This window comes from Barbatula barbatula, assembly GCF_947034865.1.
Source record: "Barbatula barbatula genome assembly, chromosome: 14".
Taxonomy (NCBI): domain Eukaryota; kingdom Metazoa; phylum Chordata; class Actinopteri; order Cypriniformes; family Nemacheilidae; genus Barbatula; species Barbatula barbatula.
The window spans coordinates 7,851,219-7,877,735 of NC_136777.1; the positions used below are offsets into that span (position 1 = coordinate 7,851,219).

At 36.7% G+C, this 26,517-nt stretch overlaps 4 protein-coding genes across 4 annotated transcripts; all 4 read right to left on the minus strand.

The window, feature by feature from the left end:
- Positions 1–494: 494 nt before the first annotated feature.
- On the minus strand, positions 495–3,440 carry rps24 (ribosomal protein S24). The gene is made up of 5 exons (XM_079473735.1): positions 3,009–3,440; positions 2,257–2,322; positions 1,959–2,168; positions 1,713–1,826; positions 495–570 (listed from the first exon to the last, which is right to left on the minus strand). Exons 1-5 carry the CDS (start codon positions 3,135–3,137, stop codon positions 568–570), a joined length of 522 nt encoding a protein of 173 aa, XP_079329861.1. The 5' UTR covers positions 3,138–3,440; the 3' UTR covers positions 495–567.
- A 382-nt stretch (positions 3,441–3,822) lies between these two features.
- Positions 3,823–6,460, minus strand: qrfpra (pyroglutamylated RFamide peptide receptor a; the record flags this gene model as incomplete). The annotated part of the gene is made up of 6 exons (XM_079473436.1): positions 3,823–4,196; positions 4,280–4,377; positions 4,520–4,755; positions 5,087–5,148; positions 5,258–5,416; positions 6,121–6,460. The coding sequence occupies 6 exons, from the start codon at positions 6,458–6,460 to the stop codon at positions 3,823–3,825; spliced, it is 1,269 nt and encodes a 422-aa protein (XP_079329562.1).
- Positions 6,461–9,095: 2,635 nt separating this feature from the next.
- On the minus strand, positions 9,096–21,386 carry pald1b (phosphatase domain containing paladin 1b). Its single transcript, XM_079472593.1, has 20 exons — positions 21,201–21,386; positions 18,806–18,975; positions 18,046–18,148; positions 17,707–17,886; positions 17,311–17,475; positions 16,982–17,142; positions 16,812–16,887; positions 15,134–15,285; positions 14,892–14,988; positions 14,642–14,746; positions 14,469–14,564; positions 14,254–14,388; positions 13,726–13,842; positions 13,435–13,614; positions 12,594–12,791; positions 12,386–12,526; positions 12,177–12,248; positions 11,393–11,533; positions 10,478–10,633; positions 9,096–9,437 (listed from the first exon to the last, which is right to left on the minus strand). The coding sequence occupies exons 2-20, from the start codon at positions 18,898–18,900 to the stop codon at positions 9,288–9,290; spliced, it is 2,520 nt and encodes an 839-aa protein (XP_079328719.1). The 5' UTR covers positions 18,901–18,975; positions 21,201–21,386; the 3' UTR covers positions 9,096–9,287.
- Positions 21,387–22,041: 655 nt separating this feature from the next.
- Positions 22,042–26,373, minus strand: eif4ebp2 (eukaryotic translation initiation factor 4E binding protein 2). The gene is made up of 3 exons (XM_079473316.1): positions 26,034–26,373; positions 25,270–25,446; positions 22,042–25,068 (listed from the first exon to the last, which is right to left on the minus strand). The coding sequence occupies exons 1-3, from the start codon at positions 26,164–26,166 to the stop codon at positions 25,037–25,039; spliced, it is 342 nt and encodes a 113-aa protein (XP_079329442.1). The 5' UTR covers positions 26,167–26,373; the 3' UTR covers positions 22,042–25,036.
- Between the last annotated feature and the right edge of the window lie 144 nt (positions 26,374–26,517).

Here is a 26,517-nt window from a genome sequence, read left to right on the forward strand (position 1 = left end):
TTTCCATCAGGAGTCAGACCATGAACAGGTCAGGGGACATCTTTTGCAAATTAATGACATGGGCAGAAAAACAAACATGACCGGCAAATGTGAAATTAAGGGCATCAAATAAATGAGTACAGTAATAAAAGACTGCAAGTGCTTGATTAACACAAGATGAACTTGGTGCCTTCAAGAAGAAACATTGGCCAACCATTGATTTTGCTCTGCTGTTAGTCCAAGTAAATCTATAAAGATCTTCACACATTAAAACACTGCTAAATCAGAACACTTTCTTTTTGGAATAGTATTCAGTATAACATTACTAGTTTGTCACTGAAATATTACACTTAACACTTAAAAAGCCTAATGATACTTTTGCATAATTATATTGTGTGAACAATTAACACTTAGTTAATCTAGCACGCAACCAGAAATATATTGTGAGATGCAGTTTAAGTGTGTTGGAAATTCCACAGAACTTCTGTAAGAAATTCAAGCAAAATAGACCTTAATCCATTTTTTAAAGAATTTATTTGTTGACAATGTACAAGAACATTTCCAGGATGATGGTCTTTCCTGAAGATCTTACTGTAAGAGCAAAGAAAAGAGAATTTGTGAGAATTACATTACAGAATATCAAACTACACGAGCTTCGTATATTGTTGTAGGGGGAGAATAGTTTTAATGCACCAATGCATTGCTGTTATTTTGTTGCACTAATGGCTCAATTTTTTTGGATAAAGGCGCCTGTTCTGAGACTAAATGTAAAGGAGAACTATTACAGACATACGGATCTACCAACACAAAACTCCAGATTATTTTATATCTTAACCGCTCACTTAAAAGACTCAACAGGGTAAGGAACAGACTGTTCTGAATATTCCAGTGGGGACTGTCACACTTGCAGACATGCAGTATAGAGGCAAGTTCATCTCAAACAAGTGAATACTAACCACACAGCATGCTATAAATTAGTAGTGGTTTATTATGGACTAATATGTAGAACAATAGAAGTTCTACACAAGAAAACTGATCTTTCATCAAAGTTAGAAATACAAGTTCCTTTGCATTGGGGTTTAACATGCATAGCACTTATTTAAGTAATCGGTTAAAGTGGATCACATCAGCACACCATGCCGCTTTCCACTCTACCTTCTCCTGAAATCTAATTTCTCTCACTTCTGTAAACATCAGGGAAGAGGGCAAAAGATTGAAAAAAAAAATGAGATCTTTGAACTGTTAAATCTAAAACCTCCCTGTAATACGGAATTACATGCTGGGAATGTAAACCATACTCCGTAGGTCTACGGGACAGTTACAGGATTATAAATTAGATGTAATGGACCACTATGTGGTCTTTTACCATTACCATTTCTACCATTAGTAGTATGAGATATATAATATATACATCGCTAATGAATTACTTCTAACCAAGCCATATATATATATATATATATATATATATACAGCACACAACCACATAATGTTCAATTGCATTGGCAATCAACATTGCAACTAGATGGTTGGAGATAACTTTACAGATCACTCCAGACTCTCCTTCCACAGCAGTTAGTCTACTAGTGAAAGAATTTACCTTCTACAGTCCAGATGTACATTTGACAAAAGGAGACAAATTATATATATTAAAATATATATTAAAACAAAAGATCTATGGACAGCCAAAACAATAAATGAGACTGAGGCAGAAACTGAGTTCTAGCAAATATTACCTTCTTGCCAGAAGCACCAACAGAGGCTTTCTTGATTCCTCTAACTTTCTTCATTCTGTTCTTGCGTTCCTTGCGCTGTTTTCTGGATGTCTTTTTCCTTTCATACAGACCATGCTAAAAAGAAACAATATATGCCAAGTCAAGCATTGTACATCAACTTGAATTTGTAAGGGTCACCATAGCATTACTAGCTAGTGCTGGAAGTCATCAAAGGATTCAAAAGAAAATGATCAGTCAGTGGCCTACCCTCTGCAGCCTGTATTTGGGCTCATTTTTCTTGGCGTAGTCCAGAGAGTCGTAAACCATCGCAAACCCTGTTGTCTTGCCACCGCCAAACTGAGTTTTGAAGCCGAAGACGAACACCACATCTGGGGTGGTTTTGTACATTTTGGCAAGTTTTTCCCTGATCTCAGTCTTTGGGACTGTTGCTCTGCCTGGATGCAAGACATCACAAACCTAAAACAAAAACATGAAGAGCAAATGCATGTTAAAAAGTGGACGACCACTGTAGATTTCAATCAGCCGCTATTCGCCACACACTTACCATTTGCTTCCTCTGAAGCAGTCGGTTTGTCATAAACTTTCTGGTCCTGACAGTGACGGTGTCATTCTGCAAAAAGACACACGCAAGAATCGTGGTGATTGGTTCTGACAATATCCCAAATTCAGCAGTGTTAAATCAAATCATGCAAACAAAACTACGGGTTCAGTTGAATATTGACAAGCATGTATGTTAGGAGCTAGACTGTAGCTCAGCTTCTAAACATGCCATTTCTTCCCAAAACATTATTTGGCAACCCAGGACAGGAGGAACCCTCAACATACACTTTAATACACAAACACAAAGCAAGCAACTGTAATTAGTAATAAAAAGGGTTAACTAATATGTTCACACTAGAAATACGAACCCATCTCGTACAGGTGTGAATACGCTTGATAAGTTAGCATTTAACAGTTAGCTGTATTAGCTCTCTGAGCTCAAAGCCTATTATTGGGACCTCTGCGGTAGACTTCGGTTTATATCTCTCCAATATATTTTACAGGGACAATTGCATGATGTAGGTATTTTTACTTTTTGCCAATACTTGACGGCAGCACGATGTTACGAACCGAGACACCTTGGTTTAGCGTACCTCCGTAAATATACATAATAGTCATGTACGTTCGTCCCAATAAAGCCATGTGTCGATTATAATAAAGCTATTGCGTGTTTTACGGTGACAACAAGGATATAAAATTGTTGGATGGTGAAGATTAAATTAGATTTTCGGAATCATTTGTCTACACTGAACTCACCATCTTGGCGTCGGCTCGCTCAGGGACGAGGAAAAGGAAGTAAGACCCGTAGCTGCCCGAGAATATGCCTGAGCCGAGTTCTAAAAGAGGAAGCGCCTGAGCGAAACGCGGCATGTAAAACGTTTTCATACTCACAAATATACGAAATTATTATTATGTTTATTAACAATAGATTTATGGAACAACTTAAAGTAAATTGTGGGCAGTAAAATGTTATTACAATTTCTCGGTCGAACAAATTCAACTTTTCGGTTTAAATTAAATCACAAATAAATGTTTGCTTTTTAAGATAACCTTTGTATAAATCTCAATCTTACACTTGTCTACTACATTATGTCAGCGATGTAAATCGTATGGTAAACATAAACAACAAAATAACTATTGGACGTTGTAAACGGCATGGGATATTTTCTACAGCTAGGTGTCAGTCGTGCACCATCTCGAATAATCTAGATCTCTTAAAGCAATTTCAACTTTTTAAAAACGTTTTATAAAAGAGTTTTTTCTCAAATAGACTTTTCAATTCTAACACAGATATGTATTCATGCAATTATCCATGTGAATTACATTTTTCTATAGTTTCGAGCACTATCACACATTCCTTGTAGAATATTTTACTTTGAAGGGACAATGTCTCACACAAACAATAAAAAAGTGGTGTATTTGAATATTGATTTTATTAAAAATGATCAAAATAATTGCCAGATACAGAAATTGTGGACTTGTAGGCACCACCTTACTCATCAATAAAATGCACGTTTAATTGTTTGCCATGGTTTTTATGCCTTTTGAGGTAATGTTATTATATATGAGATCAATCTCTTATACATCTTGCATGTATTGTACTGTCCTCAGCAGAAATCCTCTCCTCCAGAAAGGATAGAGATGCCTGCGTGTTGGACCTTGCAGATGCCACCTGATCAACTATATGTATCCTGGGCATGACAAAGATGTCTTCTTCCTGTCTGGGAGATTTTGAAAAGTGCACATTTGATTTGTCATTCACATCCACACGGTGACCAGACCTCCTAATGCAGAGGAAAATGGTGGACATGCAGTTCTTCTGAAAGTTTTCATTCATGAAAGCATATATAATAGGATTGTTGAAAGAATTTGAAAACCCTATGGCCTGTGTGACGGCAATAATCATATTGACGGTGATCTCATCATATTTCTTGCCCAGGTAACCTAGAAACAATAAAGTTTGATTCAGTTGACGGGAGTCACAGACAGTAGTGTACACACTCATATATTTGTAAGTATTTGCTTACTGTACTCAAACAGCATGTGAACTGTATGAAAAGGTGCCCAGCAGACAGTAAACAAAACAACAATAGTGACCATCATCTTGATCGCTCGTCGCTTCTTTCTATGCCAATGAGGAGAGAGGATTGAGTGTTTGACTAGCAGAGATGCAATGTAACAATCATTTGCACCAAAGTCATACGAATTTATTATACATCGAGACAGTTAAGATTGAAAATGCTTATAATTGATCCATGAATAGTTACCTGGATATTTTGCTGACCTCCCTGTGATTCATAGTATTTAGGACTGAGGAGTCCCCTACTTGTTTGCAAATCCAGAGTTTAATCCCTATTCTGGTGTAGATTAGCAGCATGGCTCCAAGGGGCAGAAGGAAAAGGAACACTAGAATAAATGTAGCATACTGCTTTCTATGTGCACTTGAGCTCCAGTATTCCTGACAGCATACATGATGGTGCTCATACAGGAAATCATATTTCACCTGTGCACAGAGAAAGAGAGAAACAGATGCAGCATATTAACTGGGCCAGATGTGTGTTTGAGGAATATGCATAATATGAATACATAGAATACATAAAAAAATGCTATGCGAGTTATATTCTCTGGACCAGAACATCATTAGAGCTTTCATGCAGCTAAATGTTTGGAGACTCAGTCAATCCCATGGACAAATCCTCAGGCATACTGTGTTAATAAACACTATACCCAAATAATTCACAGAACATGAATACGGTGACTGGATACAAATTGATATTCACAACAGGAGAAAGTTAAAATTGAATATTAGGGGTAAATAAATCATGCTTGAGTACATCCAGTTGTTGCACAAACAGCATTGGGGATCCAACTGTCATGGCTGCAATCCAGACGACCCCTAACATGATGAAAACATCGCTGTTATATTAAGCAGCAAAATGCAAATCATGTCAAATGATTAAATCTCCATATGAAAATAAATCTTTAATGTATAAAAATTATCTAACCCAGCATTCTGTAGGCTCTTTGTGGGGTGCACTGTCTTTTAATTTTCAGAGGATGCACAATGCCCTGGTATCTCTCCACAGCAATACAGGTCATAGTAAGAATACCAGTTACTATAGCAGTGGTCTGGACAAAAGGGATGGTTTTACAAACCAACACACCTACAAAATAACACAAAATAATGATATTTAATCAATAACTTAACCTCTGAAGTATAATTTTTCTCAAAAATATTAGACAAATCTTTTAATACAAAGATTGACAGTAAGTTTGGCTATGGTGGTTTCCAACGTAATACTTAAAATATCTTAAATGTAACTTAAGAGACTTAAGTGACACTGTTAGATGAAATGTATTGAGTGTAGTTCCATGCTGTTTCATTCAAAATTCAAAATGCCTAGACTTGGAAAACCTTGAAAATTTGCAGAGAAGCATATGCCTGCCAAATCTATACAAAAAAACAGACTAAAATAAACTAATTATTTTAAACGTATTTATTTGGTTTGTTGTAGACTGTCAAGATAAAGTCAGACACACAATACCATTAACCTAAGCATGGGATGTTCAAAACATTCTTTGTTTATTCTTATCAAACAAACTATTTAAGCCCCAATGCCCCAGGAAATGAAATATAAAAAATATAGATTTATATAAAAAGTTGTTTAAACCATTCACCAAAAGTCCCACCAAAGACTTAAATGTTGTTTTAAGACCACCGTGATTGTTGGGTGGTCTTGATAGTCTATACACAGCCTGCGTGTGCAATTCACAACAATTAAATAAATCCCATTGCGCATATCAAACATGAGACATCTCAAAACTTTGTTTAATAAGACATTTCTTAGGTAGGCAAGGTTAGACTTACCGCCGAACCACTCAGAGGAGATATTCTGCAATAAAGTGAACGGGATGCAGAAGAAACATATGAGAAGGTCGCTGACGGCGAGAGAACAGATGAAAATGTTTGTGGCAGTTTGAATACCGCGCTTTCGCAACACAATGTAGACCACCAAACTGTTACCGATAAGAGCGAGAAGAAAAATAACCATGTACACTATTACAAATACAATTTTGGCGCTGGACGGTAACTCGGGTGTGTACACCAGTGGTTGAATCTTGTACGTGTCAATAAACTCCTGGCGAGTAAGGTTGTAAAACTGCAGCAGTTGCTCTAACACTTCAGGAGTTATCTTCGTATCACCCATGTGTAGGTTTGATCCTTAAATGTGCCGGGAAAAAATCAAAGTATGCAGCCTCACAGAATGAACCTGGAAGCTGCGTGTTTGCTGATGGTCTCTAAACACTGCAAGAGCAGCATCTCTCCTGAACTTCAGAAATCACATTGGCTGTGTCTCGAAACCAACAGATCTGCCTCAGACAGCATGTTTGAGCGTCATACAGCAAACAAGACACGATGGCCAATAATGCGGCTAGGTAGGCAACTCTTTAGGTATTTAGATGCAGCCATGTGCTCAGAGGAAGCACCCATATTATGTTATGTAAAATCTTTCACTTGATTACACTTTTAGTAAAATCACAGATGACAAAATGTTACGTATACAAATAATGATTCATACAATGACCGTGCTATGTACCATAGGCTATTTAAAAAGATAACATCGATTTTTTTATTTATAAATAGAAAAGGAAATTACTGTTTGATTAATTTAAATAGCCCTTATATAATCCTTGAATATCTGTACAGTTATTCCTCACATTTATTTAGAGGGGCTAAGCTAGAATTTTAGGGTGGAAGACATCTGACACATGGTGGACCACAATGAATTATAATTAATACATATAGCCCACTTTACGTCTACACTCTACATATAGGCTATACATTTTTATAAATATTTTAGAATTGATTTCTAGAATTAGTTTTATTAATATCATATTACATAGTAATAAGGCAACTTTTATAATCGACATACTGCATTAAGCAAGCATATTAAAGTGCATTGAAAGAAATGATAGATGGAATCCTCTTAACTATCTGACATGGATAGAGGTGACCAGCAGATTGACAGTTCTCAGCAAGCTTCGCATTAGACTGCATAAGGAGAGTATTTGTCTTTGTACTTTTGTACAAGATAAATAAAGATAGACAGACATGTGTTTGTGTCTACTATATATTTTGGTTTGCCTGCGCCAAAAGTGCTCTTATGACACAAAATACAGCAACGGAAAACCAATCTGTGATTTCAGATGAATAACCCATGGGTAGACTAAACATTATCTGAATAAAATGATACATTAAAACCAATCTAAAACGCTACGAGTGTGTTATAAATATGCATTAAAGCTACTGCTTTTATTGAATGTAAACAGATAAAATAATAAAATAATGAGCAATTTACCTCAGGCAACTATTCAATCCTATATCAACAAACTGGTACTGATGAGAAGACATTTTAAACTCAAGGGACTGCTGTGCTCTCTAAGGATAATGTGAATCATAACATTGCTGGCAGCTGCAATGTGACTAATCCTCAATGGAGCTACAATAAAAGAAACAAATAATAAAAAAGTGCTGCTCATATATTCATTTTATCAATTAATTTAATTTGCGGTAACAGTGCAAGTTGTACATGTATTCTGCCTTTGAGCAAATCTGAGATCAAAGTGCACATGTGGACTTCAGTTCAGAAGAGCTTTTCATTGTTTAACACGGTTGAATATCATAACTGTCTGCTGTCGTTACCTATAATCGGCATGATAAAATTAAATCATACAAAAGAAATAGTTAGACTACAGAGATGTGGGCACATAAAAAGAAATGATTCATCTGAAAAAAATGATCTCATTAGTTTCAATGATCCTTAAGAACTGCAGCTCAAAGGAACATATATTGCATCCCAGATAACATACAAGAGTCTATCTAGTTTATTATGGTCTGGTTTGCTTTTGATGTTATGATGATATTATAACTTTTGAATAAAAAAATGCCAAAAGATTTCTCATTTACAGCCATTATTTCTGGAGCTTGTAAACCTAATACAGGGTTTTGTACCAGGTTTTATATAACAGTCCATGCCAGTATAAGATCATGCTTCCAATAAGATACACAATTAATTGTTCTACTTTTCACTCAAACAGTTATGATGATAATATAAATTATGAAACACTGCCCTAAATACTAAAATACAAAGCATTTTCTAAGGGGGCTTGGGTTGATTTTTGAAATGGCAATGTATCCCTCAAACTCAAATATGGCCGGAGAGACTCGGTAATGTTTATTATAATAGTTCATGGAGCACCAATAAAATAACTGTATCCTTGTGATTATTTGTAACCAACAACAATAACAGGTGTAGCAACATCAACAATATTCTACATTGCTTGGTGCCTATTCTGACAAACCCTCTCAATAAAAATTTAATGATTCCTTCTGTGTTATGACATACATAGACACAAGTCACAATGCACCCTAGTCACTAAATGTGTCAATAGTGGACAGTGGAAGTGGAGCTTATTTTAACAACATCAAATTTTTCAGGGAATTAATTTCACATCAACTTTCACTGGTTGACAACCAAACCCCAAAATGCATAGGGCTGATGTAAGATGTAGCAGAGATTGTAGGAACTTGTTGGTGTCCTTTAGTTTATGGAATGCCGGCAATAAATAAATAAATAAATATTTGACAATTGAAAAGTTAAAAATAACCTTAAAATATAAATTGAAGCTGAGGTGAATTTTTATGTTTGGCTAGAAAACGTCAGCCTCAGTCAGATGTGCTACAATATTGCCAACAAACATAACACAAGGGTTCAACAACACAAGGATGTTGCAGACGGTGCATTATGATGTAAATGAGTTACAGCTTCTACAAGGCACATGACGTTTCACTGAATCTACAACGGATCAGATGTAAATTTATTTTGCAGAGACTTCTTTATGTGTAGGTATGGTTGTGCTTCTCTATTTTTAACAGCAAACAAATCCATCAAGAGAGTATAAAATAGAATGAAAATGCTTATTATAAAAAAGAATGTGACTCAATATGTAGTCAGCTTGGCCCACTGTGTCTTTCTAAATAAGTTCCCCTCTCATGGGAATAGACTGGACAGTGTGAGGGAGCCAGCGGAAACGCAGCCTGGCCATCAGAGAGTCTTCGGGGTTCTCGAACTCAGAAAAGCCCAGGTGGTTAAGAATGGCATAGATGCCAGCTTTAGCTGCTACCTGCAATATTAAAAGAAAATAATAATTGATACAACACTGCTTTAGTGGAAGATTTCTGAATATAAGGGCTTACTATATTCATTGTAAGTAATGTTCTTATGTTCCAGATGCAATGATGAAGAAAATGCATTTAAGGCCTTGGTAAAATTTCCAGCTGATCTATTTTCTGTCTGCTTTACAATCCAGAAAATGTACAATGGCGAGCTTTTATAAAAGCCTATAAAGTGCTTCTCCACCCGAGTTTAGTCGGTATTTTTTGTCATATATCTGAGAAAAGAGGAATGCTCAGTCTAGGCAAAGGAACACCTGGAGCAGAGCAAGAAGTGGTTGAGCCATTGGACTGCTGAGAAAAGGTCGAGAATATCCAGGAAACAGAAAATTACAGACATTCACACACTATAACCATTGTTCCTTGTGCAAGCCACCTTGATCCAGAAGCCTGTGTTTGTTCTCACAATGTTTACTATAATTTTTTTTGGATGAAATGCTTCTTCTAAAACATACATTCATCATACAGTCTCAACATACGGTCCTTGTATTCTATTTCTCCCCTTAAAACTAAGATTAAATGTATACCAGGGTGACCCTGGCTGATGAGTTAATTTTTATCAAAAGGCAATATAGGAGTACAAAAATAAAATAAATGTACAATAAAGAATAAAGTTTGTTCCACTGAGAGTATTTGTACTTTATACAGCATATCAGTATAGCTCTAATTTACCAATGTGATTTATGTAAAATATTGAAAATGTAGTGATGTTATTATAAAATGGACGTGATTAAGTCTTAATCAAACGACATATTTTACAAGATATTGAAAGAAAACATTAAGTTGGATTTTAATTAATCTTTTGGAAACCACAATGGAAACAGATACTTTATTAATCCAAACCTAAATTTGTAGATTTCATGTGTGCATCTGTCAATAATCCTGTGCTTTCATGAGATATTAAAATTTTTTTCAGACTTTAGAGGTGGACAGTATTTGCTCTATCTATAGAAATCGTATAAGCCTACAATCAGTGATGTGAGGCTCGCACCTGATGCATCCACTGACTGAAGGATCGCCTCCAGGAGTCTCTTTTCTCTAGATGGAGGTAGCAGTTGAACAAAATTAGATAAATGTAGCGCTCGAGGTACTGCAGACTTCTTAACCGCAGCCAATGAGCATCAGCCTCAGATTTTGCAGTCTTGATCTAAAGAGAAAATAAATTCTAGTAAACTGCTATTCTTCTTGCTTGGCAAACACAGTCATCGGTTTATTACTTTAGATTGTTATCATTTCTATGTGAACTTTGATATGCATGCCTTGTAGGAAGTTAAAAATACTGATATTGTAAGCATGCGTAGCGTTAAAGCTAAATTGTTGCCAAGATTTACTCAGCAGGGCTCAAATGGCATTTAGAACAAAGTGCACATTGCTGGATTTACTGTTTTGTCATATTGTTTTCCAATTAAGTTTAGAGTCATATAGAAAATGTTAAGTTCAATTTCAGAACGGCAAGATGCAACCAGCTCTTGCTTACAGTATATCTAAGCCTGCGATTAGCAAAATGCATTGTTGATCTTTATTGCTATTTGCTTCCAAACAAAATGCCTTTCATTAGCTGAGAAGTTGTATCGCCTTTTCATCATTAATTATTAGTAAAGGAACTTCTAGAACTCTTTATCTTTAAAAAGGGCTATCAAACAGAGCTGGAAGTCTTTGATGCTCATCAAAGGTCCCGTATGGTCACAGCACATGCTGTCCTCTGCTTTGTTCTGTTTGTGTACGAGCTCTCATACCAATGTTATATCATGGTGGCTTGCTCTAAATGAGCTGTACCAGTATATCCGAGCACACTTCCAAATGTCTCCTAGCCTCATAAATATTCGTAAAATTTTCAAAGCAGTTTCTTTGAGTTCTCTCTGCTCATTTATCAAGCCGTGTTTCAATGACATGTTTTTCTGCCAACCTGTCTGTAAGTGGATATGATGATTTCCCGTAAATGGTAATGCATAGGGGTCATTGTCTCGCTAACAATATCCAGAGCCGTGTCCACTTCTCTCTTTACATGATGGCCATTAGGTAAGAGCCTCACGACCTGCATCACCACCTGAACACATACAGTGGATAGACAAATATGGGTCATAGGCCAAAGCAGCTTTGTTTTGGGGTTTGTAACCAGCTTGGATGACACAAGAATATCAGCACTTCTTAATAAACATCACTTTTCCAGAAACATCAAAAAATATATATGTAGATTAGTTTATTAACATGCTTTCACATAACAGAGTTGAATGGAGGTAGTGGCTTTTTTGTTTTTTTTAAACAGTTTTAGTACAACACAATTTGTGCACAAGTGGGGATGAATTATTTGTTGCAAATTGAAAATAAGCAAAAACCCAGATGAAAAATACATAGATGTGTGATGTGATGCGAAACACAATACAAAGATTTTGAAATAAAAGAAACCCCATTTGCAAAGTTGCACCTTCTTATTATGGTACGTTATGTAAAGGTATAACCCTCAAGACTCTGCAGTGTTTGTTACAGAAAATATCACTTATGTTATGCTATGCAATGCCATGCCATGCCATGTCGTGTCATGTCATATGTTTGTGTGTCACATTTTATATAATATTTAATATAACACTTTGGAATAAAGAGTTATTAATAAACATAATTGAACCCAATAATATATTTATGAACTTGCAATTGCAGGCCATTAAAGGAGAAATATGACCTTCAAAGTGTACCTCAAATTCTCCTTTGGTGTACTTGGCATCTGGGACACTGACAATCTCTTCATCTTCACACTCTGGAAAGCTCTGCAGAAACAGGGTCGTGTTATGAGTTTATGAAACTTACATGAGCTCAGTTAAGACACTGCTCTTCTAGCTATCAGTGTCACAAGGGTGGATTCTTTTATTTAAACTCAAACAGCCAACAGCAGAAAAAATCTCACATTAACGTGCCACAGGGTGAGCGTGGCAATGGCCATGGCAGCGGTAGTTCTGTCTTTCCCATCAAGACAGTTGAAGACAAAAGCACAGCAGGGGTCATTAGCCAGACTGCTTTTCATGGCCTCCAACAACCGATCAAATACCTTTGGAAGAGAGACATCATTCAACATTAAGGTTTTAGATTTGCCACATGATAGTGTTTTGACTTGCCTCTTCTTTAGGTGCACAGCATTCAGATAGAGGTATCCGCTGGTAGGTGAGATCTGGATAGATGCTTTTCTGTTGGATAAAGAGCTCTTCTATGGTTTGACAACTGCTTAGCATCCTCATCTGTTTTTCTTGCTCTGTAATCACCTCCAGCCACTTCTCAGACCTCAAGATGTTCTCTTTCATCGCCAGCTCCAGTTCCTTTAGACCAAATACAGCCCCTGGTTCTGATTTGTAGATCACAGCAGCAATTCTCATAGAGAAAGTTTACTTAAAAGCCATTTTACCTGTAATCTTATGTCCCTCTAATACTTTCTCATACCTTATAATATATATATAAATATAGCTGCCTAGCAGCAAAACTGCAAAAGGTTGCATCCATTGTGCTTTTCCATTTACAAAGTATTTGCCGAGTAACCAATTTTTACATGAAGTGAGGCTGCAATACATTTTACACATTAATTACAGCTATGAATTATAAATTTTTTATTGAAAGTGTCCAGTTGAGAAATACTCCAAACCTAGTGGTCGAGAAAACTAATTTACATGTGAAGGGCCATTAAATTGACATTTAAAGTGTAATAATCTACATAGAACTCAAAGCCCAAAGTGAAGATATAAACTGTTTAAATCACCTGGATTCAGTCAAAATAGAAAGTGTTGTATGCGCATAAATATATAAAAACTGCTTATGTTTGCACTGTGAAACAGGTCTTTAACCATGTTAGAGATGAATTCAGATTGACCTTTTAATAGAATTGACAATGTACAAGATATTCTGAAGGCCATTAGGTCCTGATATGATGCAATAGTCAAGAAACACAAATGATCTAGCTCAATACACCTGAAGCTGACGTGGGTGTTGAACCCACACCGAAATGGGCTGTTCCAAATAGCCTGGCTCTCTCGGTGTGAACATTTGTCCATTTCCCTCCAAAGCTAGCTCCTCTTGTAAATTAATCCAGAGAATACCACAATGCCCACGTCTGTGGTCCGTCAGGTAGGACAACACGACAGAAAGCGCCTGAGGACAAAAATAAGCTTTGATTCGTTTTTATCAGACCTAACAGACAGCCGTGGTTTAGAAGATTGTGCTGCACATATCCATCTTAAAAGTGCCTCAGAATGCGTTTACCTCAGAGCATGGCTGGCCTGTACCATAGAGAGCCATTTTGGAAACGCGCCTGAAATTGGCCACTTTCATGTTCTTGGATGTACTGAGAAGATCTGTTACTAAAAACTCGCTGGATACCTTTTAGAGAAATTGATGTTATTATGTTCATGCCTATACAAAGTGTGCAATGTTGAGAAGAATCTGCAAAGAAACACTATTCGCCTTTGATAAGAGATAGACGAGAACGTCTAATTTTAAGGTAGACCCGACCTGTGCTGTTATCTTAAATTTTTTTTAATTCCAAGCATTTCTGTTAAAAAAAAATAAAAAATGGTGTTATTGCACATGGGTAACAACGAAGATAAATCTTTCCTATAATATTTTACATTATGAAAAGAAATATTAATAACATAATAATTCTTTGCTATATCACACCAAAGGACACATGTTTAGCATATTTGTCAACTACCCCACACACATCTTTGACATTTTTACCAGTGTAATCTGTTAGAATATTTATGCCCTGTATTTTTGCACCTAATCCCTCACCAACACTCTGATCCCATCGGTTAAAAGGCTGGCTGGTGCCGAGGACTCCAAACTATTCACGTTGACCAACAGTCTGTAGATCCAAGCATTCATACACATCCATTTACTGAAGCTCTGGGGAAATGACTGTGGAAACTAAGATGAAGCAAGACAAGGAATGTTAAAATAATAGGAAACACTGTCAATGCGTTTCTATACGAGATAGCAAGAAATACCTGATCGTGAAGATAAGCATTGAATACTATCAGGTAAAGGTAACGCTCAAGACTCTGCAATGTTTGTTGCAGGAAATACCCCTTTGTGCTGCTTTCCTGGAAAAAACAATATTATTAAATGTCACTTAATAAGAATTTCATTTTACATAAATATAATAAACGCTGAGACTCACTTGAATCTGGTAATCTTCTCCAATGCCTTCCAGCTTTAGTTTGTTTTCATACACAGCATCTTTTATGTTATGCATCTCTGAACACATGGCAATAGCATCATCAACCTATGGCATATATTTATATAAATCATTGGTATACTGTGTTTAAAAAGAGTACATTCTATTGTGGTAAGAATAAAAGCCTGCATTAGGATAATGTGCCACTGTTTACTTGAATCATTAGTTTACATAAACACAAACAAATTCTAACCTCTTTGAGGACCTGTTGACCTTTCGGTATGCGATCGATTAGCAACTGAATCACTTTGAAATCCAATTCGTGTTTAATGTTCTGCACTTCCTCACTCCTGTAGAGATGTGCGTTTAAGTACAAATTAATTTGACCTTCAAATCATATTATTATTTACAGTAGAACCTAAGTAATTAACAAGAAATGGTCTTCTTTAAAAAGGAAAACAGGAATTGGATACCTAACATAACTACTGTACGCACCTGGGGTTTTGTGATGCCACCTGCAGGTGATGTAAGACTAAGGCACCCAAGATTAAGCCAAGATTGGTACGTCCCACCCCCACTTGGCAGCTGAAGAGCAGTGCAGGCAGTGGTCTAGAGGTATCCCTCATCACAGAGAGGTTTGGGTTCTCCTGCATATGACAGAGAGGTAGATGTATCAGTGTGGGAAAGGCTAATATAGGCAAAGTGTGATTTAAAGTCTGCTTACGTACAAGTATTTCGATAAAAGGGGAAGAAAATTGAAAAAGATTAACTCAATATGGAACACATGAAGAACCTAAAAATACTTTGCAATTTTCTGATTATAAGGTCATGTTTGATGGTCATAAGTTAACATTTGTAAGTGTATGTCTGTGTTACAGTATTACACTGTAAAACATGTTTAAAAAAAGGGTAAACCCAGCATAGGTTAATTTATAATTGTGCATTTATGACCCAACGATGGGTTGAAATAACCCAACCTTTTTTAGAGTGGGTTTTCAAATGAAAATAAGGTTCACTGACAAGAGCTCAGTCAAACTTTCTGGGTTCTTGGGGCATAAATAAAACAGAGCTCACATGAAGCTATTCTCACATTAAGTTACTTTAAACTTCAGCAAAGTAAGGGGGAAATGTATAGGAGACAAGGACAACTCTTCACACTTATTATATTTTCTATGTTTTGTTTCTGATTTGGCACACGCCTAGATAGATAGATAGATAGATAGATAGATAGATAGGTAGATAGGTAGATAGGTAGGTAGGTAGGTAGGTAGGTAGGTAGGTAGGTAGGTAGGTAGGTAGGTAGGTAGGTAGGTAGGTAGGTAGGTAGGTAGGTAGGTAGGTAGGTAGGTAGGTAGGTAGGTAGGTAGGTAGGTAGGTAGGTAGGTAGGTAGGTAGGTAGGTAGGTAGGTAGGTAGGTAGGTAGGTAGGTAGGTAGGTAGGTAGGTAGGTAGGTAGGTAGGTAGGTAGGTAGGTAGGTAGGTAGGTAGGTAGGTAGGTAGGTAGGTAGGTAGGTAGGTAGGTAGGTAGGTAGGTAGGTAGGTAGGTAGGTAGGTAGGTAGGTAGGTAGGTAGGTCGGTCGGTCGGTCGGTCGGTCGGTCGGTCGGTCGGTCGGTCGGTCGGTCGGTCGGTCGGTCGGTCGGTCGGTCGGTCGGTCGGTCGGTCGGTCGGTCGGTCGGTCGGAGAGAGAGAGAGAGAGAGAGAGAGAGAGAGAGAGAGAGAGAGAGAGAGAGAGAGAGAGAGAGAGAGAGAGAGAGAGAGAGAGAGAGAGAGATAGATAGATAGATAGATAGATAGATAGATAGATAGATAGATAGATAGATAGATAGATAGATAGATAGATAGATAGATAGATAGATAGATAGATAGATAGATAGATAGATAGATAGATAGATAGATAGATAGATAGATAGATAGATAGATAGATAGATAGATAGATAGATAGATAGATAGATAGATAGATAGATAGATAGATAGATAGATAGATAGATAGATAGATAGATAGATAGATAGATAGATAGATAGATAGATAGATAGATAGATAGATAGATAGATAGATAGATAGATAGATAGATAGATAGATAGATAGATAGATAGATAGATAGATAGATAGATAGATAGATAGATAGATAGATAGATAGATAGATAGATAGATAGATAGATAGATAGATCTTACCCTGAGTATCCTAACAAACTCATCAAATATCTCCTCCAGAGGTGCTCCTTCCATAGGGAGTGGTAGCCTATAATTTCTGAATTCATCAAAGTGATTAAACAATATACAGTGTATTTCACCGTAAACAGTTTAGTTTGTTCTGCTTATATTGTACTTTAATGAGCAATTACCTGTGCAATGGTTGACTGAAAAGTGGTCTTTTGTAGACCTCCTCAGTGGTGTAAATGTCCTCCTCTGACAGAATTTGAATACGCTGAGGTTCATCTTTGAAGTGCTCAATGTCATTATAGACAAAGAGCATATTTTCACTCAATTTGGCCAAGTCGCACAACTGGAAAAAATATATTAAATATACCAAAGAATTAAAAACTGACATAGAACAGATGCTCTGACCTCTGTCTACACTTTACCTTAAAAGGATGGCAAGCGATCCGCTGATTAGTGTTAGCCAATCTAGTTCTGCTTACATGAAATAAGGCTTGCCGTCTCTTAAACTGACCTCTCTCTGGATGGAGAGCTCCATTTGTACTGCACTAAGCCCCTTGTCCAGGTCGTGCAGGTTCTCATGGAGGTTTTCTCTTCTTCTGGGAGTGTATGGAATGAAGTCTTCATCTAAATGAAAGAAGACTACTGGCTCCTCCCTCACACAGATGAAGATGACCTCCTGTTCAAATGTTTTGTGGGAATGTTATTAATCTGATCATCAATGTAGAACACACCGCATTACCATTGTGGAGTTTTTCATGTGTTTTAATGCCCGTTAGCCATATGTTTATAAAAGGAAAATGTGTATATTGCTTAAACAGCAAAGAGAACTAATTTTCTCGTGGGGGACATGCATTACACCAACAAGCAGTTTCTTTCCATTCTACTAAAAATGTAAATCTTCACGGACCTCATACTTGTCATTCTGCAATCTCTGGAGGACCTGTTTGAAACCACTGAGGCTTGGTTGACCCATTCCAAAGAGTGAGTAGTTTCCCTTCACTTTGCGGAAGTTGGGGGCCCCGCAGCTTTTTGTAGTATTTAAGACATCAGCTCTATTGTATACATCCTGTACCATAAAAAACTCCCCCTGGGCAAAATAGAGCAAACTCATAAAACAAATTAATGTTCATGACAAGAACTTTTCATTCATTGATCTACATTTCGGGGTCAGTAATACATTTTTATATCAAATAATTGTCAAAAATGCCAAATATGTCAAAATAAATTTCTGTTAAAACAAACTTACCAGCACTAGATAGTGCTCAGGCAACATGTCAGATATCCTCCCCAATGAATAATTGGCAGATTGGATCTTGTCATGAATCTGAAACTCTTCCCTGCAGTTATATCTGTATGGAGATGAATCGTATTATACAGCCACACAAAATTAAGATTTCAAAATTATTAAAAAAATTTCTGAATTTACTATTTATAGGAATGTGTTGAGGTAAAATTACCATCTTGCTTCATTCTGTGAACTACTAACAATACGTATCATCCCAAATAAAATAAAACATTGTTTCTATTTACAGAAAATAAAAACAGGAAAAACAACAGAATATAATATAACAGAATAACAGAAAATATGCTCTGTATTTTTTCAGACCCCAAATACTGCAGAGAAAACTATTCATATTCACTTTGAATCAATACAACAATACTTGTACATGCATTTAGGAACAACGAAAACAGAAGTTTATCACAGTTTTCCTGTGTCTTGTCATGCTGTCAGTTTTCACATTGCTGATGGTTTTGACTTACAGATACTGACTGGAATGGTTTCTTAATTATTTCCATGAATATATTTGTTTAATGCCATTTATTAAAACCCAGTCAGTTAATATATTTGGTTTAGAAGAGATAAAAAATGAATTAAAACCTTTTTGCAATATGAAGATGCTGATGTTTTTGCTCAGTGCATTTGTCACATATTAGCACACATGTGTGACATTTTGTGCATACAAGAGTCCTTATGTCTGTTTTAAAAAGAATCAGGTTGCACTTACGTGATGACAACAGGGGCCACCTTGTTTGTGATGATGGACTTAGCTTTGCTTTTGCGAATGCTCAGTGACTGTAGTGAGTGCCTGTCCTCAGCCATGCCGTTACCTTGGTGATCAGCGTGTTGTGTAAGCGGGACAGCCTGGGATGTTCCACTGGCGCTTACACCTATAATCTGCACAGAGCTGTAATGAATCTCAATTGTCATAATAGTAAACTCCAGACATGTTAGTTTCTTATTATTAGGTAATTTCCCGAATGGCTTTGATGAAAAGATATAGATGTGCTTTGTGTTGAGGGGTGAGACCACAGAGATTCAATTTCCTTTTCCTTGAACATCAACACATGCAACACGTAATAAAATTGGTTATAAAACACTAACAAACGAACGAGTGGTTGGAACTTTCTCTCTTTGAAAACATGTTACCTATACTAAAAAATCACGTCCAAAATGGACAGCATCTCTGTAATAGACCATTAAAGAAACTGCTTACGGTCTCACGTCTGTGCCGCGTGTGCTGACATCCTTGGGTTTTTGCATCTCAGCTTCAGAAAGTTAAGGGCTCTTTATATGTAAATCCAGTCAAAACAAACTTGCTCTGCTGTTGCCAGCAGTATCCTTAAAATATAAAAAGCCTTTTGTTCCAGCTCGACTAAGATTTCCCACCATCGAAGTTGTCCTGTTGTCAAATTCTCTTTTCTGCTCTACCTTGCTCAATGTCTCTCTGGTTCCCTTCTTAGAGTGACAGGATAACGGTTCTAACCCTTAGGGGGTGAAGAGAAATACAGTACATCTGGCAACCAGACGGCAGTGTGGGCGGCTCCAGACATTCACAAGAACAGCCCAGGCAAAGTTCTCTTAGGCCATAACACAGACATTACAAAAACCAAACATCGGAGGAAACGGAGCACAAGACGAAACATTGCTTGAGAAGTAGCATCTACAGAAATCCACCTCAAATATTTGATGATCATAATGTAAAAATAAATCTTCAGGATAGCTCTGGATCACAGAGATTATGAAGTAAACAGTCCGTTTTTTTCTATTTAAGGAGATTATCAGATCTGTGCCAGAGAGATATCACTGGGAAATATATGACAGGTCTGTGAATGTCATTATGACATTCTTGTCATGTGTTTATACAACTGGCTGGTCTATTGAAAGTTCGGGTTACTGGGACCCTGGCACCAAGAGCAATCCTTCCCTATTCAGGGACTTGATTTAAATTCCAGTTGGGTTCTGAGTATCACAGTCCGTGAACAAAAAACAACAACAAAAAATCTCGAAATATGGATGATTAAAGGCCTGGGATTTATCAGTGAAAGCTACACAGATCGGTGCACATATATCGAGCTGCAGTGATTCACTGTACATGTGATTGTCCTACCTTATTCTTAAATTAAGTTTAAAGTCAAAACTCATAATCCTTATATTTTTTATGAAATATTGCAATGTTTCTTATCATTTATTTGCCTTTGCGCCATTTATTTGTGCATATCATTATTTCTCAACCTATGTGTTCTTGTTATGTTAAATACAAGTAGCTAACAGGGGTCCTCTTGTACCACTGAGATCTCCAATAAAATAGTAACATTTAATGTTTAACATTTAATTCATAACATTTACAAACATTGTTACATTATGCTCTGATTTTCATTTTCTGTGCCATATCGGGGTTGACCGCACTGGAGAAAAATATAAAAAAATGTGATTTTAAATTATTTTACTAATTTTAAAAGTTTACAAAATAAAATGATGTCTAAAAGCATAGAGTACTGATTTTAAATTGTATTATGTTTTATCAGTGAACAAAAACCTGACAACAGGGGCATGTTCAAGCTCAAACCGGTGAGAAACGTTTTCCTGGAAACGGTTTGCAACAGGGTTTGAGATACGTTTTCTCTTGTTTGATGGGTGTGTCAAGAATGTCAGCCCAATCAGCAGCAACATGTATATAACCCACGCGGAATTAAAGAGACAGCGCCGCAAGGGTCCAAGTAAAGTCGTTTAAATGTGTCCGCTGCAGCTCGGTATACGCAACAATCGAATATGCTATTAGGAGAGATGTATTTTGCAGTATTCAACACGTATTTAATTAAAATTATTAAAATGGGTAAGAATTTAATTTAATCTTATCTTTTACGTTTATTCAAATTAAATTAAATTGGAAACTGTGAAAAAAGGAGGTAAATGTTTTTGTTAATGGGCCCTTTTCACATGACGACACGCATCTTGCGTTCTGCCGCGAATATCGTTACTTCCGCTAGCGCCTCAGAAGGGAGTTTACCAATTCCCTTGCACAGCTGCCACAAATACTGCTAGATGATGTACAACATCTTGCAGAAACAATTTCGCTTAAGATCAAAGCTAAGGAATACAAATTCTTCGTTGAACAGTACCTGTTTGATTAGTGGGTTTTCTTTTCTTTTGTGTTAGTGAAGGTGATAGGCCTACTTGAATACTGTTCTGTCAGTTTTTTTCACTGTTGGTAAATTCCGACGCGAAGGCAAAACTGAAGTTCTTCTTCTTGTTGTTTGTTGCAAGGCGGCTGTTATGATGCACTGCTTTGCGAAAAGGCCGACGTTAAGTTACGTCTTTGTGAAAAGGGTCTATTTATAATTGACTTTTGTTAGCTTATTTTTTTTAATTACGCTGTTTATAGTAGTATTCAAAAACGCTGTCAAAAGCCAATAATAAAATGCTGGAATTTTGTTAGGCTTAATTTGATATTGTTAATATCGAATTGTTGTTTGGTTTGTATTATCTTTCATTGTTTTTCTTCACTTAGCCCCTCTTAAAATATATGTTTTTGAATGTAAACTGTATCCCATCATGTTTTGTAGTGTTTTAATAAAAAAACGAAAAGCGCTTTTTATCGCATGTGAAATAGATCCAATTGACAAAAAACATTAATGTGGTTATGAAGACAAGATATTGTGTTGCGATGTGTTTTTCCACATATAACAATTGCAACTGCGCGCGCCTGTAATAAAAGTATTTCTGATTACTATCACCACCACCACGCATGGCTCTGCGGAGATGTACTTCTGTAGGTATCTGAAAACTTTACCGTAAAAAAATTGTTAGGATGTGTCGCTCACTCTCTCAGAAACAGACTAAGAACACACATTCCTGTAAATCACATATAATGTATGGAGGGTGATTACCCATGAAAAAGACTTCCTAAAATATATTAAAATTCATGCAGTGGTTCTTTCCACTAAAATAGATACAAAAGTTGATGTGGTTGATAAGTTTATTCATAACATTTTTATGTCTTTAATTGAATTATTTTTGTAAATATTTTATGGGAATTACTGTGGTAAAGCAAACACTTTGTTTTTCCATGTACATATTTTTGTGTTTGCAAATAAACGTGTATACATTTATTTTTAAACATCTCAACTTTTTCTCCATCTTGTACATTATTACAGTGCTCCTCCTATTGGCCAAAACAGGTATTTCATTCATGTATAGACATGATATTCCAGGATAGGACAAAAGCACTATATAACATAACAAAGACAGTTATTATCAATACATTTTTTATCTAGCTGTAACCGTGTCCACTGGCATTGCCATTTTATTCAAATCAAACTGAACAGGGTCTCAGAGAAAGAAAATATACTTTAACATTTCTGTCACATTAAAACACCCCATCCAAAAATCCCCCTGTACAGAGCTAAATGCATTTCTGTTTCTTCCAACAACTCAGGGGATGTATAAAACTAAGGTAAGAAGTGATCTTTTTTCAAAATCTAAATTAATATTCCAGAGTGGGGATTTGACTCAAAATCTATAACAGAAGGGCAGTAAATATAAATTACCTTTAAATCTTTATTACTATAATGCTACTTACCGAAACCTGAAAGGGTTTACAGCATGCATTTTAAGGACTTAAATTAAATTCACCAGTATGAAATAATTAATATAAAGTTTAAATGCAACCAGTCAAAGTGAAACCTAATTCTTTTTTAATTCAACCAACTCATTACTTGTTTTACAAACATTACATTGATGTAAGTTCAAATCTTCCCATCTCTGTAAGAAAGTAAAAGATATTAAACATGTTTCCAAAAATATAAACGTTTTCTAGTAAAACATATCTTGATCTTATTCTCAATTTAACAGGGAATGAAATAAAATGGAAGGGAATTATTCCTGTTTTAAGGTATGCAAGGAAACTGCATTTGACGTAAAGTAAGGCATGGATACAGAGGCGAAGCAAGAGATTATTTTGAGAGAAAGTCAATCTTTCTCTGCGCCAAAGAATAACAAAAACACAAAGTCATGAGAGTAAGTTGCACCCTCTTTTAAGCCACTTTGTTTGAATAATCTCTTTGTTTAATTATCCTTCAATATTAATCAAAGCTTCTTCCACAGATTTGTCATACTGAAAAATAATGTAATGTTTGAAGGATAATGACATGTGAAATAAAGGGCAGATCAAAACAACATGCATAGAAGAGCATCGGAAAGATTAAATTCAAGTTTTCAAGATTTGTTGATGTGAATCCAAATATGAATGTCTGGTCACTATAAAACTATCCATCTTTGAAAGAAGTTTTGAACTCTGTAGTTGTGAAATAGACTAAATGACCAAACATTACTTCAGTGCTTTTCTACCTTTGCTTTGATAAGGTTTGTAAGAATTGTAGTATTGTTAAGTGACAGCAAATGTCACAGCTGATATCAAGGTTAAATTTTCACGGTTATTACTCCCATGAAAGGGGCAGTAAGATGTGTACTTGAGAGGTACAAAGCACAAGTACTTCCTGAGACCAGCTCTATTAGTTGTATTGTTTCCTTAACTATGTGAAACCCTTATCCAGTCCAACAGCACTGGGTATTGTCTACCTTTGACCAGAAGTGTTCATCACATACAGTGACGACAAAGCTGATGTTGATGCTTCAAGCGTTACCTGAACTAACTCGCCACGCAAGCTAGGAATAAACCAGACTGTTACCAGGATGAGTCTGAACTTCGCAACCGTTCTCTGACCAACATAACAGTCTAATTGTTCAAATTGTTACAAGATGTTTTCAACCCTACCCTTTACTTTAAGAAAGGATGAAAGAAAACTAGAGTTGACATTTCCATTGACCGAAATGGTGATTATAAGGGAAGTTTTGCATAAATCTAAAAAGTATGTGTATTTGTTTGGCATCATGATTCAAATGATTGTTTAAGGTCCCTGTGGTATGACAACAATGAACTTGTTCTTCTGAACTAAACATATACACGAAAACCTTGAAATCCCAAAATAAAGTAAAAAGTATACAGATGTCTAAACTGATATAAAATACTTGATGCACGTGGAATTGCTCTCATCTTTAATCCAAAATTATGATGATAACCCTCTGTCCCTTATAAGCATTAAAGGGTCAGTTCACCCACAAATTCTGTCATAAGTTACTCACCCTTAAAAAACTGTATACATTTCTTTGTTCTGATAAATTCAAACAAAGATATTTGTAAGAATGTCAGTAACCAAACAGATCTCATCCCCCATTGACTCAAATAGTATTTATTTTCCCTACTATGGAAATAAATGGGGAATGAGATCTGTTTGGTTACTGAAATTGTTACAAATATCTTCCTTTGTGTTTAGCAGAACAAAGACATTTATACTGGTTTGTAACAATCTGAGGGTGAGTGAATGATGACAGAATTTTCATTTTTGGGTGAACTATCCCTTTTAAAGAAAAATCATAGGACCAGTTTAGGGAAAGATAACAAATATTAAATTTGGTAGAGCATGTACATATTGATAACTGCTTTTTTCGACTTGACTGTAAGTGAGTTTACTTATGAACAAAGTAGACTGCTGTAAGTGCCTTTAAAAGGTATCCACTGTAACAGTGTACTTTGAATACAACTATCAGCAGTGCATCAGATATTCAGCAGCAAATCTCTGATGGCTGATTTGTTTATGTTGCTATTACAGTAAATTGGTAAATCCGGGCACTAAAAATACAGTATTTTTATCTTGCTCTGTGACATAAGTAAGTACAGCTGATGGTAACCCTGAAACTTAAAACAGAGCAGGCTCATAGTTTAACTTTCAGGGCTCCAGAAGCCCAACTGGGCAAACATTAGTAATTTATTCCCATGATTATGCAGCACCCCGCAGCTAGAGAGAGCTAAAGGAGAGGGCTCCCAACATTGGTTTCTACAAGCCACTGGCACACAGGTGCCAGGTAAATAATCATTCTTCTTGTTGGCTTCTCTTCTTTAGATGTCCATCTCAAACTGAGCATCGTCACCTGTGACAAAAAAAGTATGCAAAATTCACGACCATTAACAAGCTAAAGAGTGTCATAATTATACTCTATACTCGATGTATATTAATTTCTAGTCTAAACCTGACCCATTCATTTAACTGTTTGCATTACAAAATGTTGACCAATTTCAAAGCAGGGAGGTGCACGTAGAAACAGTTCCAGTTAGATCAGTTTTAGACTAACCTTGCCCTGGTTTGGCATCATGATTGTTGATGGTGTTAGCTTCATTCTTCTTTTTTTCATTCAGGATGTTTTTGGTCGTCACTCCTGGGATAACCGGCAGGTGTGCTGGTGGGGTCTGGGCAATGGGTGAGTTACGACGGTCTAACAGGAATTTACGATCGTAGATGATTCGGGTACCTGCATTGGCATCAAAACAGTCAGGATTGCACACTCTTATACAATACTAATGATAAATACCAGCCTATGACATAACAAGTCAAGGCTGCAACAATGGAATTCATGACTAATTTAGTATGACTGGTCACAACAAACAATAAATTATTTAATAAATACAAAACCATTCTGTTCAACACATACAAAAAGCATAACAATGGCTATTATTTTTACCCTGCTTCTGGATGCATTAAACTAATGCATTCCTTTGTTCTGCTCTATTCTGTCAATCAGTCGCCACAGTCCAATCACAGGCGCGCTCGCTCGTCGATGCTGTTTTTGTTTTGAACAACACGGCCATCTCAAAGCCTAGCAAGCAACCTTCCTGGATATTTTGGTCACCATCTTTTAAACATCCTGACACTTTTATGCATTTTTGTACATACATAAACTACAACATGCCAACATTGATTTCAATGCTCAAAAATGCTGTCTACTGTAGTATAAGTAGTCAAAGCTTATTGGGCGACATAGGCAACCATCTAACATTAGACTGTCATCACCATTCATATTACAACCAGATATCGGTCTCAGGAGGGCATTAACGTTACCTCCCGGGGTGGTAGAGAATAAAGTGCCCCCTGGAGTGGTGCAATAGTCGTGAGGTAGCTGCGTTGAGTCGTTGATCAGCACCGTCCTGGTCGGGATGGCCCTGCTTTCACTAAACCGATGACTGGACGACATCGCTTGTGCTCGGGTGCTAATCAGAGTCGAGCGATAAGTTATCCCGATGGAAGGTGACACCTCGGGCCCTTTCCCTCTCTTTTTATCGCTTTCCGAGGCTTTCTTAACGTTCAGCTCGTCCTCCCAGCCGTCAGCACCAACCCCTCCCTCCGCCAGACAGGAAGCGAAGAGCGCTGGGCGGATATGACGTCAACGGGGAAACGCGTCACGTAAACTCCCATCCCACATGCGCATCACCAAGGACAATTGGCTGCGTGCAAATACCCAAACTTGCGGTCTTTGCACTTGGCCACTTGACTACTTTCATGACGTATTTCCTGTTTTCTGCCAAAGTGTTCTAGTGGGTGTGAA

Excerpts from the sequence above, each read along its gene's own strand:
- rps24 (XM_079473735.1), bottom strand. The coding sequence starts at position 3,137 with ATGAAAACGTTTTACATGCCGCGTTTCGCTCAGGCGCTTCCTCTTTTA. Across the intron at positions 2,323-3,008 it reads AGCGAGCCGACGCCAAGATG|AATGACACCGTCACTGTCAG; the intron begins GTGAGTTCAGTG and ends GTCTTTTTGCAG. Across the intron at positions 1,827-1,958 it reads CCAAATACAGGCTGCAGAGG|CATGGTCTGTATGAAAGGAA; the intron begins GTAGGCCACTGA and ends GTTTCTTTTTAG.
- pald1b (XM_079472593.1), bottom strand. The coding sequence starts at position 18,900 with ATGGCTGAGGACAGGCACTCACTACAGTCACTGAGCATTCGCAAAAGC. Across the intron at positions 12,527-12,593 it reads GCTGTGCACCTAAAGAAGAG|GTATTTGATCGGTTGTTGGA; the intron begins GCAAGTCAAAAC and ends TCTCTTCCAAAG. Across the intron at positions 12,249-12,385 it reads TCACCCTGTGGCACGTTAAT|AGCTTTCCAGAGTGTGAAGA; the intron begins GTGAGATTTTTT and ends CTGTTTCTGCAG.
- eif4ebp2 (XM_079473316.1), bottom strand. The coding sequence starts at position 26,166 with ATGTCGTCCAGTCATCGGTTTAGTGAAAGCAGGGCCATCCCGACCAGG. Across the intron at positions 25,447-26,033 it reads ATTCTCTACCACCCCGGGAG|GTACCCGAATCATCTACGAT; the intron begins GTAACGTTAATG and ends ATGCCAATGCAG. Across the intron at positions 25,069-25,269 it reads TGATGCCAAACCAGGGCAAG|GTGACGATGCTCAGTTTGAG; the intron begins GTTAGTCTAAAA and ends TTTTTGTCACAG.